The sequence below is a fragment of the Tetrahymena thermophila genome (genome assembly GCF_000189635.1).
Source record: "Tetrahymena thermophila SB210 genomic scaffold scf_8254486, whole genome shotgun sequence".
NCBI lineage: Eukaryota > Ciliophora > Oligohymenophorea > Hymenostomatida > Tetrahymenidae > Tetrahymena > Tetrahymena thermophila.
Genome location: NW_002476261.1, coordinates 294,522 through 314,795, shown reverse-complemented (window position 1 = coordinate 314,795; position 20,274 = coordinate 294,522). Strand labels below are relative to the sequence as shown.

The following is a 20,274-nucleotide window of genomic DNA, read 5'->3' as shown; positions in this document are numbered from 1 at the left end:
TTAGTTGAAATATATTACGAAGATGCTATTTAAAAAATGAAAGTTTAAAATTATATAAATTTAAGTATAAAGGATATAATTGAATTATATAGTTATTATATTTTAAAGTTAGAAAAATAAGACTATGAAGCATCCTAACATTAATTAGATAAATTAATTTAAAAAATATGCTTAATAAAATATTATTTTACATTTCATAATATAGATAGATTCTAAAATACTCTCTAAACTGTAATATAACTCGATAAATTCATTGAATAAGAACAATAAATTAGCTCTCTGTATCAATTTTCTATAATAAAATAAAATACCTTTTTAGATTTTGAGGGATATGAAATTATTCCAACTATATTGATTATTGATGCTTTCTGTTCTTAAAAAAATAAATTTTAGGTTTAAAGTGGTAAAGAGTTATCATTTGAATTAATAGACGAGTAAGAAGAATAAATGATTTATGAACTCAAAAAAAAAAAAGATTCTATTAGTTAAGTTAAACTCATATTTTTATACTCAAATTCAAAGAAATATTACAACTTAATGGTTGAACTAAAATGCAATCTAGTTTACCTAAATAATATAGATATTATCTCTGAAAATCATGATCAAAGCCTAAATTTAAATGAAGTTTATTAACTCTTTTAAGATTTCACCAAAATATTTTTAAAAAATCTAGGAGAAAAATCCCTTTAAAATGTATTTTATACAATATTTGAAAAATCTCTTTAAGAAATATCAAATTATTAGAACAGCTAATCATTATAATTCTTTTTAGATAATATAGATTTTATAAATAATGGTGTCGATTAATTCATAAATATAAACTTGTAAAAATGCACAGAGTAAAAGTCAGATTACTAATATTTAAAAGAATTGAATGAAAAAATACAAAATTCCTAATTTATTAGTGAATAATTTTAAAACTCCTAACACCCTTAAAGAAAGTAGTAAGCGTTCGCAAAATATGTAAATAACATTTATGAAACTTATGAATAGCAATAAATTTAAGCAGAAAATTTTACAGATATTAATAACTTCAACGACCTTTTTGATAATGCCATCTAACCAACCTCAAATAATCCATAACCTTAAGATGAAAATTATTTACCCAATTAAGCCACTGAAATAAAGTATTAAAAATCATCAGATAGTGTGATTCTCAAAGGCACAACTTAAGGAGAACTTTTTGTATAATTAAGGAAAATAGATAAGCAAAATAATATAAGTTAGGTCACAAATAATAAAAATAATAATTATCTTACTATTAAGAATACTCTTCTAAATAATTAACTGGAATAATAAAATTCATGCCAAAAATAAGTTTTTAAAAATAAAACCAAAACAACAAAAATATAAAATTCAAACAAAATTAAAGAAATTAAAGAATCAAATACGGATAAAGATAATAAAGCTACTTAAAATAGCTAAGATTAAAAATAAATCTAATAAATTGAAGAAAATAATTTATCTTTCGAAAAAATTTAAACTGGAACTGGAAAAACTAATAATGCCTAACCATTAAGTTTTATTTGTTAAGGTATTCTTGGAGAAGATGAAGATGAAGATGAAGAAGAAGATAAGGGTGATAAGGATGATGAGGATGAGAAATGAAATTATTTAAAAAAGGCTAACATTTAAAATTTTTTTAGCATTATTAATTATTTTTAGAATTTATGTGAAATAAAAATAAATAATAAGTTTAATAACTTTCTGCTCTACCAATTAAATAAAAAATCAATTATTAAAACATTAAAAAAAACCAGTGAAATTAATATTCACTTGAGCTATTAATTTGTTTCATTCATTCTCCTAAAATATTATGCCTTAATTTAGTTTAAATATATTCATAAAAATTCTAACTAAATAAATATAAAATCATTATTTATTTATTCAAGTAAACAGCTTCTTTATCATTTTCATACTTTTAATATTTATTTAAAAAATATCAATTTATAAGTCAGTAAGTAAGTAAGTAAAAATAAATACATAACTAAGTAGGTAAGTTAATAAGTAAAGAAGTAAGCAAGTAAAAAATATAGTGTGACCCAAAAAAATTGCAGTATTGATTATTTCTAATGAATTGATAATATCATATTTATGTTTTTTGTCTCTAACTATAGTATATATAAATATATATATTTACAATCAAGAAATATTAAAAATAAATAAAAATTTAACTAGTAAAAATTATTGATATTTTGCAACTGACAATATTTACATACATTTAATTTGATCTAAACATTAATCTGTATTTATATAAATATTTTAAGATAAAATAATACTAATTAATTTTTTAAAAATTTTATTTTTCAAAATAGTTTATTTAGTATATTATTTTTAAATTAAAAAACTTTTTCGTGCCTAAGATAAATAAATGTTAATTTTTTTAGCACATTTTTCATTAAATTTTAATCAATATAAACTTAAAAGTGAATGATTATTAATACTTTTTTTTTACAAATATTTTGAATCAAAATTATTTTATTTAGAAAGCTAATTTTAAAATGATTTTGTATACTTTTTACAAGAAATAAGTAAAATAGAAATAAATTTTTTTTATATTAAAAGTCTTTATTTAATAGTGTTAAATTTAGTTAGCTTTTATTAAAAATAGTAAGAAGTAATAAATAAAATAGTAAATAAATAAGTAAGTTGTTAGTTTTTTATTTTATCAAATGAAAATTTTTAGTAATTAATTAGTCTATTTAAGCTATCAAATATAAATGTTTGAGTATTTTTTATAGTAGTACTTTCTCAGTTAATTGAATTAACTCTAGCTTTTATCTAGGCTATTTATTAGTGTTTCTTCCTCATCTATTGTTTTAATATTATCATATTGTATGTTGTTACTCTTTTTAGGGCTATTTTTTTTCTCTATTATTATATCGCCAAGATTACAATAAAAATTATTTATGTCGTTTTTATTTTTATAGCTACAAGTTTATTATTATTAATTTTAGACAAGTTTACTTTCACGGTTAATTAAATTTTCCAAATTTTTTGATGGAGGCTAATTAGAATATGATTACTTTTACATACTTTGATTTTCATCGAAATATATTAAAGAATTACTTCTTAACTTATTATTTTCCCACTTCTAGTTTCTCTACTCTAAAACTTTATTTTTATATAACTAATAATTAAATTTTTTTTTAAAATTAGCTAACATTGAAGGTTAATATTTAATCATCATTTAATTGTTATTTAAAGATGGAAAAGAGACTTGATCTCCTAAATATTAACTTTATTTATTTGTAAATAAGTTATTAATCTTATTGCTTTATTATTTATCGAGGAGATTGAATGAATTATCTTTAAAAATATAACTTTAGTTTATTTTTTATTATTAATTTTGTAATTAACTTTTAGAATTTGGAGACTTTGAGCTTTAATTAACCATACTTTTAGATAAAATCAAATCATTAGCTTCAAGTTTTTGTGGATAATCAGTCATATCTTAATTTATGAAATTTAAATCTCTTTTTACTATTTCCTTTTAACATTTAGATTAATTATTTTGGTCAATAGATGAGTTGTTGTCATTCGAATCAGAAGGAAGATCTGTAGAATAGGATATTAAGTTGCTTCTGCAATTTAGTAAATAAGATGCATTTATCATGTCTGAAGATTTTTATTATGCTTAATCTACTGAAAACCCTCTTTTTACTTTATTGCAAGGAAGCCTTTGTTTAGTTAAGCAGGTGTCTTCTTTTGAATCTAAAAGGACGCTATCGTTTTATATTTTATCTTAATTGATTTTTTTTCTTGGTGAAATTCTTGTTTTCATTTGACTTCTTTATAAGTCATATTAACTTTAATTATAAAAATTCAAATCTTATTAGTCGTTTTAATAAAATTCATCCCAACTCATAGGAGAGGCTTATGAGTATTATCTAAGACGACTCTTTACCAAGAATGGCTTCTCTTATACAAAAGATTAGCTTTAAATTTATTAAAAGTTCATTTCTTAATTATTGAACTAGCTAATACTAGCTAAATTTTATTATTAGACTTTTTTAATTTCTTCATACCTCTAATTTTCTGCTTTTTAAAAGCTTTACCTATTTTCAAAAGTAGGATTATTACAAGGAATGAGTAGTGGTGATTATTAAGATTTTTGCAATTAAAAGTACTTTTGTTTATTTTTTTAATACTTTGTGTACACTTAGCTGCTTAGGTTCACTTCAGTTAAACAAACACCGCTATTTTGCCCATATTTTTCTAAGCTGGGACTTTAAATTTAAAAATCTGTTATTGCCTTAACTCTCACTCCTTCATTTTATTCAGCATAATCTCTCTACTAATTTTTGAAATATTTATCACCATATAAATCGCTATGAAGTTCTTATTACTTCTTCTATCCAGCTTTATTTGATTGAGTCTATTCGCAGGAATTAAGTAGATAAGACAATTCTTACCTAACCTTTCTATGTACATACTACTTCAAAGTGTCATCACTTGGTATTTGAAACCTCTTAGAATAATTATTATCTTAATTAGTACTTAGATTACTCTGAAGTTGTATATTTTTCAGTTAGCAACCTTCTATCTTGCTTGCTTCTTAAACCTAGCATTTATTTAAATTGATCAAAATATTTTTAGCATTATAATTCTATTTATCCAACTCACAAAAACCAGCTATATTAAGACCCTAAATAGAACTCTTCATAATTTTTAAATATTACACTTTTATTATATCTTTTATGAATATTTCTAAATTAATTTTTAACTTGGTTTTTAATTATCCACTTAACCTAATTTGAATAATTATTTAATAACTTCTATTATTAATTAGTTTTAATTGAGTGGTATTTTTACTTGTTTGAACATTTTATGGATATCATAAGGCCATTTTTCACCACTATCTAGCATATTGTGTCATTGTAACACTTATTTATTTCTTATTCCTTAAAAATCGAGTAATACTGTTGATCTTTATGGTTCCAAATACATACCATTAAATTTTATGTATTTTTTATAAAGAATATAATTAATTATTTTTATAAAAGCAAATAAAAATCTAAATTCAAAAATATTTTAAAAGTTTTAAAATAGATTCATTTTATTTTATATGTTCAAAAGAAAATTGATATTATCTTAGTTAAATAAAAGATTTTATAAAATCATAAATAATTACAAAATCTACTTTATTATAATAAAATATGTTAATTCACCCTTACAAATAAATAATAAAGTAATTTTAAAATAAATAATGAGTACATATTGTTAAAAAAACTATACTGATCCTTTACTTTGCAAAATAATGAAATAAAATTAGTTCAGATTTATTTTATTAATTTAACGATTAGCAAAATAGCTTTTAAATAAATTAATAATAATAAATTGTAAATAAATAAAATTCAATTAATAAAAATAAATAAAACACTATTGCTAATAAATAGATTATTTTTACCAAAATGTGCATTATATAAATACATAATTTTTATTTGTTGTTAACATTTAAATTCAAAAACTAACATTTCATTATCTACCATAGCCAAGATTAAAAATTTAGCATAGTTTCTTTAATTTTAAAATTTTATTATTTTTACAAACAAATTTTCTAAAAAATATATTTTTAAAAAAAAATATTTAAATTTAAGAATATTTACACCAAATAAATTTAATTATAAGAAAATGAATTTTTATGTAAATTTTAAATTTTAAATAAATTAATTTTTTTTATCATTTATTTGCTTTCCATCTAAAACTTTTAACCAATTACCTTGTTCAAATTAAAAAATAGGATAAAATTATTAATATAACAATAATTGATTCCACTAATTCCACAAATGAATTTAATAAAACATTTTAAATATATTTTGAATTTTGAGGAAAGTTTATAAGATAAATGTTGTTAAAAATTACTAGCTCACTGTAGATTAATATTTTATATAAATTAAGCTTTTTAATAATAAATAGTAAAAATCTTCAAATAACTATTAGGTACTAATCAATCAATTATTTAAAAATAGGTTAGAACTAATAAAAAGATCACATTTTTCAAGCTAGGCAATATATAAATTTTATACAAAAACATATAAAAATGAGTCGTTAACTAAGAAGCTCTAATAAAATGACTTAATAACAAAACTTTTCATTAAAATGTGTAAAAAGTATATAAAAATGTGTAAAGGACTTAAAGAGAGCAATGAGATAAATGCAATTTGAGAGTTAAAGAATATAAAAACATTAAATTCAACAGATATTAAACAATTGCAATAATTTATTAACAGCTCTCACAAGTTGCAACCTTTACCGCATCCATTATCAAGAAGAAATGTATTACTTAACTTAATTACAAAAAATCGAAAAAGGCATCAATGAAATTGTAGAATTTGTTTCAGAATTATGCAAAAGAAAATACTTTAATAATTTAGGCAATAATAAGATGTGCGAAGATCTTTTTAGTTAATTAGAAAGCACATTTGATTCATTTGTTGGCCCATTACTTCATATATTTAATTCTTTTAATGTCAATTGGTTACTTTTTTAATGTGATCCAATAAAATTATTTCTTTTAGATGAATTTTATGAGCAAGCAATAATTCAAAAGTTAGGATTATAGCTGAGTGATAACAAAACTAGTTCATAAAAGTAGGAAGAAAATTCTTTATCAAAGGACATTACTTCTAGCTAAGAATATACCAATATTAGCAAAGAAGATGGTACTCCAAAAAATTTACCTGGAAATAGAATACCAGAACTTTCTCGCTAATACAGCAGCAGCTTGAGCGACAATCAAAAGTCTGCAAAAAAAATAAATTACAATATTAATATAGTGAAATTCAAGGAAAAATTAAATTAAGAAAAAGCTAATTACACTAAACAGTAGCTGAAGGATTTACTTATCGAGTACAAGAAGTTGATTTCAGAAGAAGAATTCCTCTCAGAACTAGCTATCCTTATAGATTTTAATTCATGTCATAATCCATAAAACTACTAATTAGTGTTTAATAAGTACTATTAGCTATTATTTGACTAGCTTACATGTGAAAAAATATCTTATATCTTAAGCAAAATTCATAGCTTTGAAAAACTAAATTTATTTTGTAGATTAATATTTTATAATGCAGATATAATGACACTTACAGGGCATCAGATTGTTAAATATTTAAATAACTACTAATACAATAATCTTAAAGACCTTCAAATAAAGCTTATAAGAAGTGGTTTCAATCATTTGCCTGTGCCTATAACTCAATCTCCTATCCAGAGAAAGGAAAAGAATTAATTATTTCATTTTAACTAGGGCTCGATTAGCTCTCTTTAAAGTTTATAAAAGTAAAGTGATGAAAAGCTTGAAAATATATAACTGAATAGCTTGTCAAGTGGATCTTTTAAACTTGGTCAGGTTTTGACCCTTTGTCCTCATTAATCTAATTTCTTTTCGTTGATTCCAAGAATAGAAAAGAAAACAGAACTTAAAAGCTAAGACGTCTCTTGTTAGTATGTTAAACAAAAACTTGAGATTTAGGCGTTGCAAGAAAAAATATCAACTGAGATTACTAATTGCAGAAGGTCATAAAGTATAAGCATCTAAAATAATAATCATTTGATTGCTTAATTTGCAGATGATTTTTAAAAAACAATGATAGAAAACTAAATGAATTTGCTATCAGAATCTACTGTTTAAACTAAAGACCTAGAATAATATCAGGATCAAGATGGAAATGAATACCCATTCTTATTCAATAAAAGAGAGCTAATTTTTGGTAGAAAAGCTAAAAATTCTATTTTCAAACCTGATTTCTGTTTTGAAGAAAATGAATTTTAGATTTCTAGACAGTAATTTAAAATTACTTATGAGGATTAATCAAATTAGTATTATGTGTAATGTATTAGTCAGTCTGCTTTGACTCAAATTTTAGTCGATGATGCTGGCTTTGAATTATAAGTTGGGTCTGTTTTTATCATATAAGATCTTATAGCCTTTGAAGTAGTTGCTGTAAAAACTTTTTCACAGAATACAAATTAAGGTGTTTAATAAAGCAATAATTAGAAGGTGTTTACAAACAAAGTTGCAAATTAATAAAATTCAAGCCCAAGAAGTCCTATGGATAAACAATCTAAAATTTAATTTTTTAAAAATAATAAAAGTAAAACTTAAAGACTTTCATATAAGAACTCTTAACTTTTTGAAGATAATGAGTCTCAGTATGCTTAGAGTGATTAAATAAAAAATTAGGACACAGATAAAAAAAATTTGACAAGTGAATAATCAAACTCTGATTAATCTTTTGAGAATGAAGTAAAAGATGATCTTTAAAATTCCTTAGAAAATGAAAATTATAGTATGAATTCTTCTCTAGCATCTATTTCATCATTGAGTTAAATTGCTTGTAATTAAATGTATTTTAATTAAGAAAAGAGGGCTTCAGTTAATTAAAAAAAGCATAGTTTTATTAGTTAAATGAGACGTTAAAACTCAAGAAAATCTAGTACAGTTTCTCAAACCATAAACACTGTTAGTGATAATAACAACACTGCTGAATCTACTTAAATAAATCAATATAATACCACCCAAGATAGCTAAACTAGATAACGTGTAAGTAGGGATAATCCTAGAGAGAGTATACAAATAGAAAATGACGTTGTTTTTTAAAAATAAGATTCTGTGCAATCAAATATGAGCTTTAATACTGAATCAGTTAAATAATCAAAAGAAAATAACGATGAGTAAACTCAAGATTTCAAAAGATAAACTTAAAGTTCTTTTGATAAGTAGTCTATTTAAAATACAGTTTAGTAATCAACTCTTATGAATGGAATGAACATTAGCACATCTAGAATTATGCTTTAATCTACATTTAATTAAATGAATTAAAGTATTTATAGTTTTGTAGGTCCATCATTTTAAGAGCTTGAAGAGGATAATCAGAATTCTAATGAAGCTTTATTATAATTAAGAGTACTATGGTCAAATATAGAAACAGAAAAAGAAGACTATATATTCCAATACAATAATATAAATGAATAGGATTCTATTATGATAAAAATAGGTTCTGACAAAGATAATTAAATTAGAGTTTAAGATGAAAACCACACAATTAGAAATACCTCTCACTGTTGTATATCCTATTAAGATAAAGCTTGGGTTTTATAGGCTACTCACAATGACCAAAGTTTCTATTCAGGAATAGCTGTCAAAAAAATTGATGAAATTGAAAGTGGACTCATATCCAAAAAAATTCTTATTGAAAAAGGATTTAACATTTTAGTAAAAGGCTATATATTTTAATGCGATTTTTGAAAAAAACGAGGAATCTAAATATTTTTTTTTTTAATTATTTTAAATGAAAAATTTTTTTCTGAAATTTATTTTAATAGATAGTAAAAATTAAAAAAAATTAAGATGCCTTGATAAAAATTTTAGTTTTAAATTTGATAAAAGGTTGATATTAATATATGATTAATCAAATAAAAACTTGCCACAAGTAATTAATTATTTTTTTTAATTAAATGTTAAAATTGTATATACTTCTCATTTGTTGACTGTGTTTACAAATTTCATAATTTATTTGGGTAGAAGCACAAATTAAAATGATTGATCATTCAATAATTAATTAAATTTAGTTTAAGAAACCAAGTTGTATTTTCTGTACATTTGTTATCATATAATTTAGTAAAAAATCATTACAAAAAGATCAAAAATAATAAATAATTATTGTTTGAATAAGGCAGAAAAAATAAAGGATTAAAAATTACAAGTTGAAATATAAAAAATGGCTTTGAGATATAATAAAAATTTGTTTTCTTTGATATTACTTTTAATATTTGTTTCTATTTTGGTGGTACATGCTCACTAAGATCAAAAAGATGAATAAATTAAATAGAATTAAGAAGAATCAGAAGAAGTAGAAGAATAAGAAGTCGAATAACCTTTGCCTAAGTTAAAAACAATAGACTAATGCAAGGCAGACTGCACACTAGATTGGTAAGACTGTGTTATGAGATGCGGAAACGATGGTCCTTCAAAATGTTACATAACTTGTTAAACTCAAGTAAAAAAATGCTTAGATGAATGTCCTAATGCTATTTGCAATGATCACTGCTCGATAGAGCTTGAAAAATGCCAGAGAGCTAAAAGAAATCCTGGTGCATGTGAATCAGAATATAACAATTGCTAAGAAGATTGCGATAATGCTTACATAGGCAGAACTGATTTATGAAAATAATTTACAATACATATATTATTAATATATTTTTTTAATGCAAAAATTCCTATTACTTTTTATGGTCAGGATTAATAACGTATCTTAGTTTAATTGAAATTAATAAAAGAAAGATAATCTTACCTAATAAATATTTTAAATAAAATAAATTTAAATCAATTATTATACAAGAGACTGTTGTCTAAGATAAAGATATATTTTTTTGAATCAAAATTCATTTATTTATTTTAAGGTTAAAAAGAAATTATTCAAAATTTAATATGTTTGATTTTATCCATATAAAATGAATATAATTTATAATTAAATATATTTTAAAGCATTTGGTTATTATTAAATAAATAAACATAAGCAATCATTAAAAATTTAATGCTATTAATATTTTCTATTTTTTATTAAAAATTTATTTCATTTTGTTCATCAAATTTAATTAAATTAAAAACAAAAACGTTTTTTTGAAGTTTTTATAGTAATTTGAATTTGTTATTTATTCAATATGTTATTAGTGGAAAGTTAATTAATAAGTTTATTTTTTTACGAAAAATATTTATAAAACTCATAATTATATATTTTGGCTTCAAAATTATTTAAAGATATTAAAAACTAAAGTCAATTATGCTTGATACTCTCCATTTCAATAGTTACACCTAAAGGTGACTTCTATAATTTACTTTATTATTCTAATTAAGATTTTTAATCAACTAGAATAGATTTCTTAGCTTGTTTTTCTTTCTTCTTTTCTATTTTCTTCTACTTTTCTATTTTCTTTTTGATTTCTCTCTGTTCTTTTGCTTTTTACTTGAAAATGTATTTTAATTTTGATTCTCTTTTCAGATGAATAAACTCATCTCTTTTCGCAAAGTTTTCATCCATTAAATTTGAGTTTTATTCCAGGTATGAGAACATACGATTGATTTCCTAAATTGATAAATTAATTAAATTTTAAGAAAATCATTAAGGATTATAATAAATTTTACCTTTTAATGATCGTAGTCTAATGGAAGAAATTTCTCTTTAAAGATTATTTAAAGTTTTTGAAGGAGTTTAATTTTTGTTTTTTCTGCCAACATTTTTATTAAATTATACAAGGCTACATTATTGTAAAATCCTTAGAAAACGTTTAAGATGGTTTCTTTTAAATAGTAATATACAGCATTTCCTACATAGAAGGAATAACTTATAAATAATATTAGAAGGAATAATAGTTATGCTCCGTAGTCAGCAGCTATTTTTTTAAAAAGTAAGCTTAAAAAAAATTAACCATTTAATTCGTTTATTACTTGATGCTATATAAAGCAAGGATATTAAGATGATAGATTAACATAAAAGACTTTTCGTTTCTAGGTTATTAAAAATAACATCTTAGTAAGGCTATTTAGAATTGTGATATGTCAATGATATAACCAAAACACCAAATGCCAACAGTACTTATGTTTATGAGGAAAAGTCAACATAAATACCTATAACAATTAATATCAGCTTTCTATAGAAAATAATAAATTCGTTTGATATTGATTTTTTTGTATAACCTCTCAAAAGAAAGCCGTAAGCTTCAATATATTCTTTTTCAAATAGTCTTTCTTTCTTTTCATGGAAGAAGTGGAACAGTTGCATAGGGCATACAATACCCCATATTATAAGACTTGGACCTGCTACAAATATAATAAAGTACCTGTTTAATAAAGAATCAAACATTTGTTTCAATGATTTAAAAAATAAAATATTATACCAATGCTAAGACTCCCAGCAAACAATATCATAATCAGCTTTAAGATAATATATTGGGTTGCTATCATCAGAGAGATTTACACATTTATATGCTTATAAAGTAAGATTAAGAATTTGAGGTAACAATGTGAAAAGCATAATAATAATTGAAACAGTTAATTTATTAGCTATTTCTCTTTTATAAAATTAATCCACAAAAGCTTCCCTTCCATACTCTGCATAGTAAGCTAAGCACCAATATAGAACTGCTAAAAATGAAAATATGATAGGAATTAAGCTAACAATTATAGTTTAGGCAAAGTAACTTCTGATACCATGATCAACAAACAGAGCTTTATCAAATATTAAAAAAAATATTACTTTATGCTTGATCAATTTATAAAGTAAATAGTTAGTCAATACAAACAATCATGCAAGGCTGGCTGGTATCAACATTGTTTAAAATAAAATGTTTAACAAAAAAAAGGAATAAAATGAGAAAATAATTTATCTTGATTAAAAATAAAAGATAACTAAAATAATTTTGTAAATGAACTAGAGTATTACAGTAAGTGTAGATGCATTCAAAGTTAAAAACCTACAAAGGAGCTGCTAAAATTTAGTTGGTTTAGCTTAGTCCAGATGAAACTAAACTTGGAAGTTTAATTCCGAAAGAGGTAAAAATGAATACAGATTAAACAAAATTCATAATCATTTTCATTAGAATTGCATTCTTTTGTAAAGGTTACTGGTTTTAAAGCAAGGTACTTCTTACAGCCATAACTATTTATGCAAAAGCTATAATTATAGTAAATCCAACTCTTATCCAATATGTAATATTATTGTTGCAAGGTACGCAGTATTAATTTTAATACATAGCCCATCCACTGATGCAAGAGTCACATAAATTACCCATATGACCTTCTTTGCAATAACCTATGAAATCTTCTGTTTTTTACTATGAAAATGTATTATCTTTATAGCCTAAACAAGCACCTTGCTTTGGACATTCATAAAAAGTGCTCTTATAAGAATCCAAACGCCAATACTCAGCTTTAGGAGCTATATAATATCCACCTATACATATTGATTTTATATTGTCACATTTACTGCAGGAACCTCCTATTTATATATCTTTCGTATCTAACAAACTGAATTTATAAGCTGGACATAAATAACAGGTATAATCAGACATCATAATTTCTCCTCTAACACATTATCTTAACTAAACTTATATTGTTGCATCTGAAGTTTAAGTAATCTGAGTCTAATCTTTCTGTACAAATATACTGCTTGCTAAAAACCTATCTTCTTTTAAGTACTTATAGTTTCTATTTTCTTAAGGATTTTAAGATTCTATTTAATTGTTTTAATGTTCTTCATCGCCTTATATTTCAAAAATTGTTTAACCTGATTATAAATTTCTTCTTCTCATAGTTTGCCTATCTAATCTGTATGGGATACCATTCGTAACTGCTGATAACTCAATTATACTTCCTGGGACAGTTGCTAAAATCAGTTATTTCAAATTGAAAAATCCTTATTATGCAAAGCACTCATTATTTTACACAAAAATACTGTTCCAACCTGTATCATCTGAAGTAAGTTTGGCTACTGGAAGGATTGTAATTTTAGAATAGTCATCGCTCTTTATTCTTAGATTTAAGTGATCTACTAAAGCAAATGCCATAAATTGCAAAACAGTTGTGTTATAAAAGTAGTTGGCATTATCCACATTTTATCCACTAGCTATATTATCAACTGAAAAACGAGTAACAATTTCTGTTCCTTTATCTACTTCTTTATTGTAACACAGTGAATCTGGGTATTAATCATTTAGAGTTGTAACTTTTATGATACAAACCGCATAGCTAGCTATATCTGCTCCATATAAAGCTTTGTTGTTAGAAAAAGTGAAGACACTATTTATATCAAATATTCTATCATTCCATTAAAATCCACCTCCTTACATAGTAGCAGTATTATTAACAAAAGTACCATTTTTAAATAAAATAGTACATGAAGGATTTATTCTTGAGCAATCATACACAAGACCTCCACCTTTGCCGCTTGTTCTATTTAAATAAGTATTACCTTTAGGCTGATATGCATAATTACTATCAAAAATGACATTTTCAATAACACTAGTTATATTTCCACTCATATATGCACCTGCTCCCTTAAAAATTATTAATTTTTATTTTAGTAAATAAAAACTAGATTAGATTAACAGCAAAAAATAAATAAAATTATTTCAATTTTGAAAATATTAAATTATTTTTGAAGTAATTAAATTACTTAATAAGCTTAGTTCTTGAAGAAGAGAGTGTTCCTAATTATTACTTATGTTGGATATGTTTTATAAGTATTATCAATATAAAATCCTGAACCTTTTTGAGCCTTTAAAAATTTAAAATAAGTAAACCCATCAATTTTAACTTAGTTGCATAGCTCGCATTATGCTCCTCTCGTTTCAATAACAATTTCATCAAACACAACAGGTGTTTCTTGGTTTTGGAATGTGGAATTATAGATACTGAGCAGATTAACACTAAGACCATAAACAGATGTCCCTGTGATATTGCCAAAGACAGTCTCTAAAATATTAATTTAATTAGTGCCATCTCCATAAATATCACTACCACTAAGTAGACTGGATGATTTATCAAATTTGCATTGATTAACATTTACTTGACTACTTATAAATGAGTAGATACTACCTCCAATGTTCAAAGAAGAGTTTTCTTCAAAAAAGCAGCTATTTAAAGTTAATACTGTATCGAAACCGCTATAAATAGCACCTCCCAAAAATCCTGCTCCTTTTGTAAAATTAGTGTTGCTTATCTAATAAAAAATAAACAATTTAGATAAATATTGTTGGATTATTAACTTTTTGTAATTTACTGTTGCTTAGCCTTCTGAAAGATTAATATAGCCTCCATTTATGTAATAAAGATCAGAAGTATTAATAATACCTTATGAAAATGAACATAAGGTAATGGTTAACTTAGATCTATCGCTTCTTATGCCGTAAGTTTATGATGTTGATTCATTATCTTAGAATGTTGATTCGTTGATAGTTGCTATACTCTCCATCATAGATATTGATGCAGAACCTTGTTAAAAAAATTATGATATTTAAATCGCATTTCCAAAAATGTATTAGTGATAATAAAACTATTCACTCAGTTCAGTTAAAAAAAAATTAATAAAGTTACCTTGGCAAAAGTTTTATTTTACCAATATATTTTCGGCTGTAAACGTCGATATGTATAAACTTACTCCACTACCAAGGATTTGTGCTTTATTTTAAATTATTTGAGTGTAATAAACTGCTATTGTAGAAGTTTGACTATAAATAGCACCACCGTTTTCTGAGTTATTTTCAATAAATTAAGATTATGGGGGAGTTTATTAATTATCGCTTTAATCAGTATACTAACTTTAATCGAATGCAGCTACTGCCCCACCAGCTAATTAAGCACTATTACTTTACAATAATACATTTTATGTGTTCATATTACTATTTTTTTAAATATAAAAACATCCTGCTGTAAAAGCTTGATTTGATATGCACTATCCTCTTTATACAGTAATAGTGCTAAAGCTACTTAAAAAGATAGCTCCTCCATGAGTAGCCTTTAAATATTAGAGTAATATAAAAATTGATTAAAATTTTCAATCACAATTAAAAAATTGAAATGAATAATTATTTTACATTATTATTTTAGAATTTGCAGTCTGAAATTATAACATTCGAAGAATTAGCAAGTATTTAAGTAGAAAAGTACTATCCAGTTGGCTTTAGACCTAAATAAGGATTAATTAATGTTTCATTAAAGCTATTGCTAAGAAATGAAGATCCTTATATTTGAATATCATGGGAATCTAAAATAGTTATTGCATTAACTGAGTTTGCTTTATTTTAACTAAATGTTGACCCTACTATATTAATATATTAAGAATCCATTATATTTATTATTCCATGTGTCATTCCTATGTTTCCAGTTCCTGTAACTGTTGTTAAAACTGTCGGGTTTAAAGAGTTTGTCACTGTAATTATATCAACTAAACTCTCAGAGCTAGAGTTTATATTAAAAGTTAGATCTTTTGAAGAAAGTAGAGAAACTTTTATTAAATAAATATTTTTTATCTCTATTTTTCCAGATTAATTTACCTGATGACAAATGAGTAATTATTTTCCCCTTGTTGTTACTAAAAGTAGAGCTACTAATCTAAATTTAATTATAGGAGTTTGTTTTTCCTAGTATTCCAAGCTTGTCAGTTGTACATATTTAGCCTTAAAGTCCATATTTTATACTAGAACTAGCATTAGGATAATCATTATCGTTGTATGTATAAATATTCTTTTAAAATGTTATTTAATCTCCGCCAATTAAGTGAATCATACCTTCAATTATTTTATCATCAATAAAATACAGATTTAACTAAAATATTAAAAAATTTACATAGTCCATTTAAATTTACATTATTTGTGAATGTATTTTAATTGATGTTAACAATATAATCAGCAGATATTTAATTTTAGGGATCTTAAGCATTTGGACCAGATCCTGAGACATCAAAATTGTAATAAAATTTAATTAATTAAACTTTATTTATTTCTGGATATGGAATTATGTATGATTGATATTTCAAATTTTTAGGAGATTATTAAACAATATAATTATAATCAAAATAATAAGTATTAAATTAAAAAGTGTTTTATAAGATATCAACTTCAATATTAAAAGTTCCCATATATTGAGCAAATGACAAGACATTTAAACTAATAATTGAAGTAGTGTGTTTATTATTTGAAAGCTTAGATGCTATATTTTGTCTAAGTATATCAAAAGGAATACCAGTGTGATTCTTGAAACTATTTCCTTAAATCACAAATCCATGAAAGCTCACTGTTCTAAAGATATTAATGCTACTGCCTATATAGCCATCTCCAGTATTAATTCCTAATATTTGAGTTAATAAGTAGTTAATTAAAAAAATAAATTGGTAGAAAAAACTTTTTATCCTTAACTGAAATAAAACTTAAATTTATTATAAATAAAATAATAATTATTATAAAATATTTAATTAATTACCCCAGTTAGAAAAGAAGTTATTGTTGGTTAATGTAATTTTATCGCAGAGATCTAAAAAAATTGAAGTAGTTTCTTTGAGAAATTTTGTACCATCGTCAATTATAAAACCTTAGTTTAAAGTCTAATACAAAATAGAACCTGCTATCGTATTCATTAGGAGATTATAGTTAGTATTTCTCATTAAGAAATACAAATCAGTGTGCAGAACTCCGTTTGATAAAAATTAATTTTAAGTTATTTATATGCTCAATGAACCTAAAACATAAATACAGTTTGACAATTAGGCCATGTTATTTTAGAAAATGTTTCCTGTAAATATAATCTCATGAGGGAGTTGATTTTTCATGCTAGGAACAGTGATATAGTTATAGTTACTAGCTGAAGGTGACTAAACTCCTTACTTAGCAAATGTTTTAAAATCTGAACCACCTACTTAATCTAGTTAAAGATCCTGCATTTTAGTTATTCCTTGTTAAATTTAAGCAGTACTACCAAAGAGACAATGTATGTTTACTGTGCCATAGTTGCTTCTGCATCCTAGATTTTGTGTAAATTTGTTTGTATCAAAAAGAATAGGACCACAAAAATTTTCTTAATAATCATATGAATATCTAACAATACGAATTGCTGAGCCATAGAATATTCCAACATTATTGATAAAATTATTTTTATAAAAGTAGATTTCTTTTTTAGATCTTAAAGTATTGGATGGTTTATAACCAGTATATGTTATATCTCTTATCGAAATAGCAGGAGCTCCCCAACCTATTTTATTTATATTTAAAAATTATGAAGAGCTGATCTAAGAAAAAAATTTAAATTACTTGTGTTATTTTGAAATGTAGAAGTTTATACATCTAATTTTCCAAGAAAATCCACTAAAATTATGTGAGAATTCATCATTTATGAATATTCAAATAATTGATAGCTGTAGCCAGGAAACCATAGCTTTTTCTAAGAATCCTATTCAACATAGTCTTACTTTTTAAGTTAAAATTTTTTTCAAAAAATCCTTCATAAAATTTAACAAGTTAATAATAAAATTTAGTTTCAAATTTGCAGTTAAAATTTCTTTTTATTTCAATTAATAAATACTTTTCTTCTAAATTTGTAACAAATGAATAAATAAACTAATTAATTACCATAGTATTAAGCTTCGGACAAAAAAGATAATCAGTTGACATGCAAGGCAAAGCATTTTAGAAATTACTACCTTAAATTTTTAACTATCCTTGATAACCAACCAATAATATAGAGTATGGATAGAGAGAGCGACTGGTTGATTATAAAAGACTTTATTAATCGACATCATTTCCTATATACCACATCAAATCATTAAAATCTGAGAAAACACTATCTTAAATTAAAATTGAAGCACAAGGAATTTTTTGAGTGCAATCCTATTGATTAGGAGATTAAGAAGGATTCAAAGATGTGTAATCCCCGTTGTAATCAAACAAATTAGTTAGAAATCCATCAGATAGATAATTTTTTTAGAATATAGTTCCTATAATTTGTATCTAAGCAGAGAAGTAAATATTAATAATGCTACGAATAGTATTAAATCCGTAATTTGTCACTTATGAGTTTACTATTGTATATATACCTGGTAGAATATGTATGTTTCTTATCTCAACATTCTAAAATTAAAATAAATATTATTTAATTAAATAATTTTAATATATTTGAAACTCAAAATGATATGAAAATTAATTAAATGTTTTAACAACTATAACAAGCTTTTATCAAATATTAATATTTTTCATATTTCAATTAATTCAATATTTTACTGTAAATATAACTTGAGGTAGATTTGGAGTGTTTTAAGCATCAGATCCTGCTAAATTAAACTCAACATTAAATAGACCAAATTGTCTATTTTAGTATTTGTTATTTTCCAATCTGAAATCGCTAGAGCTCTGAATGGTAGGTATTTATTATGTACCAAAGACTGAAGATGGGTAATTTGGAGTATTTACAAAAGAAACCAAAGGAGTGCATGTACTCAATCCAAAAGCAAATAAACCCAATCCTTATTTCATTATAATAAAAATTTAAATTAGTTTAAAACTGTAAATTAAATTACTATCAGATTAATTCTTTGTAACAAATGCTTCGTCGTTTTCAGTGATAGTACCTCCATTATTAATACAACACTCCAAGCCTCTTTGATAAGTACAATTAGATATTAAAAACTCTTAAATAGCATCTTTACCTTCAATAATAATATTCGATAGATTAATTTAACCAAACGTAGATATGTGGAAAGCAAATTTTTTAAAAGAGAGAGTTATTTTGTCAGTTTGCTTATAGCAATAGGGTTAATCATCGCAGAACAATGGGCTGATATTTAAGTTAAGTATAAAAAAATCGTTTATTTAATTTAATAAAACTTGTGAAATAGTTAAGATTGTTTACCTGAAACTTAAGATTGCGTTTTTTCTAGCAAAAAAATGAAGTGGTATTGTTTCATCTACGTAAAATGATGTTCCTATGCACTTCCTATCAGGTAAATACTCATTTATTATGACTTCATGCAAATAAGGATCAAATTTGTTTTAATTGATAAAAAAGAATTATATATTGATATCAAAGCTGTTTTAAGCAGCTTATTCTTCTATTAAAAGTGCTTCAAATAAATTATCATAAGGTTTGTTTATCGAACCATCCATTTACCCACCACATGCAGTTTGGTAATTGGAACAAGCACATACTTAAAGCTGTGGATGTTTTTAGCATTGTGGATTTGTGCTTGGATTAAGATTAGACCTGCAAGCGTTTAATTCGTTTGTAATGTAAACTTTTTTTTAAATTTGGCTCCCATTTAACTAAGTTTCTAAATACATAAATAATTATTTATTGTTAGATTTTTCAATTAACTTTTTTACTGCAGATGTTCTAAAGTTATGTAGAAAATTAAGTTGGAAGCGGAGGAGGATACATTTTATTTTAGCAAAGTTAGCAGATTTCCTATCCTGACGAATCATTTGTGCTCTTAAAGCATCCTATAAAAAAAATTAAATATTTGATATGAATTAACTTATAAAACAATAAAGAATAAGCTAAATGAGTTATATTTTACCTGGTATGGTGGGGTTTTGTTAAAATGTTGAGCAAATGAAAGTTATAAGTAATAATAATACACCACTTATCAATGACATTTTAAAAAATTTTTAAGTAGAAATTTAAGAAGATATATAATAACTCTATTCAATTCAATTCTTTTTAAGTGAGTTATTTATTTTTTAGAAAGTTTTTTTAATTATTGGAACAAATCAATTAGTCTTTATTCAATT

At 23.9% G+C, this 20,274-nt stretch overlaps 5 protein-coding genes across 5 annotated transcripts; 3 read left to right on the top strand and 2 right to left on the bottom strand. All coding sequences in view use genetic code 6, as the record gives it.

The window, feature by feature from the left end:
• Window positions 1–537: 537 nt before the first annotated feature.
• Window positions 538–1,608, top strand: TTHERM_00558430 (hypothetical protein; the record flags this gene model as incomplete). Its single annotated transcript, XM_001022406.2, has 1 exon — window positions 538–1,608. The coding sequence occupies one exon, from the start codon at window positions 538–540 to the stop codon at window positions 1,606–1,608; it is 1,071 nt and encodes a 356-aa protein (XP_001022406.2).
• Window positions 1,609–2,710: 1,102 nt separating this feature from the next.
• TTHERM_00558420 (hypothetical protein) lies at window positions 2,711–4,711 on the bottom strand (the record flags this gene model as incomplete). The annotated part of the gene is made up of 1 exon (XM_001022405.2): window positions 2,711–4,711. The coding sequence occupies exon 1, from the start codon at window positions 4,664–4,666 to the stop codon at window positions 2,711–2,713; it is 1,956 nt and encodes a 651-aa protein (XP_001022405.1). The 5' UTR covers window positions 4,667–4,711.
• Window positions 4,712–6,043: 1,332 nt separating this feature from the next.
• TTHERM_00558410 (hypothetical protein) lies at window positions 6,044–9,250 on the top strand (the record flags this gene model as incomplete). The annotated part of the gene is made up of 1 exon (XM_001022404.3): window positions 6,044–9,250. One exon carries the CDS (start codon window positions 6,044–6,046, stop codon window positions 9,248–9,250), a length of 3,207 nt encoding a protein of 1,068 aa, XP_001022404.2.
• Window positions 9,251–9,722: 472 nt separating this feature from the next.
• Window positions 9,723–10,169, top strand: TTHERM_00558400 (transmembrane protein, putative; the record flags this gene model as incomplete). Its single annotated transcript, XM_001022403.3, has 1 exon — window positions 9,723–10,169. One exon carries the CDS (start codon window positions 9,723–9,725, stop codon window positions 10,167–10,169), a length of 447 nt encoding a protein of 148 aa, XP_001022403.1.
• A 609-nt stretch (window positions 10,170–10,778) lies between these two features.
• TTHERM_00558390 (transmembrane protein, putative) lies at window positions 10,779–20,139 on the bottom strand (the record flags this gene model as incomplete). Its single annotated transcript, XM_001022402.2, has 19 exons — window positions 10,779–11,087; window positions 11,147–11,394; window positions 11,450–11,841; window positions 11,899–12,229; window positions 12,444–14,055; window positions 14,175–14,720; window positions 14,781–14,992; window positions 15,095–15,515; window positions 15,595–16,004; window positions 16,054–16,287; window positions 16,346–16,846; window positions 16,979–17,743; window positions 17,803–17,959; window positions 18,121–18,618; window positions 18,769–19,010; window positions 19,065–19,321; window positions 19,397–19,814; window positions 19,867–19,983; window positions 20,061–20,139. The coding sequence occupies 19 exons, from the start codon at window positions 20,137–20,139 to the stop codon at window positions 10,779–10,781; spliced, it is 7,749 nt and encodes a 2,582-aa protein (XP_001022402.2).
• Between the last annotated feature and the right edge of the window lie 135 nt (window positions 20,140–20,274).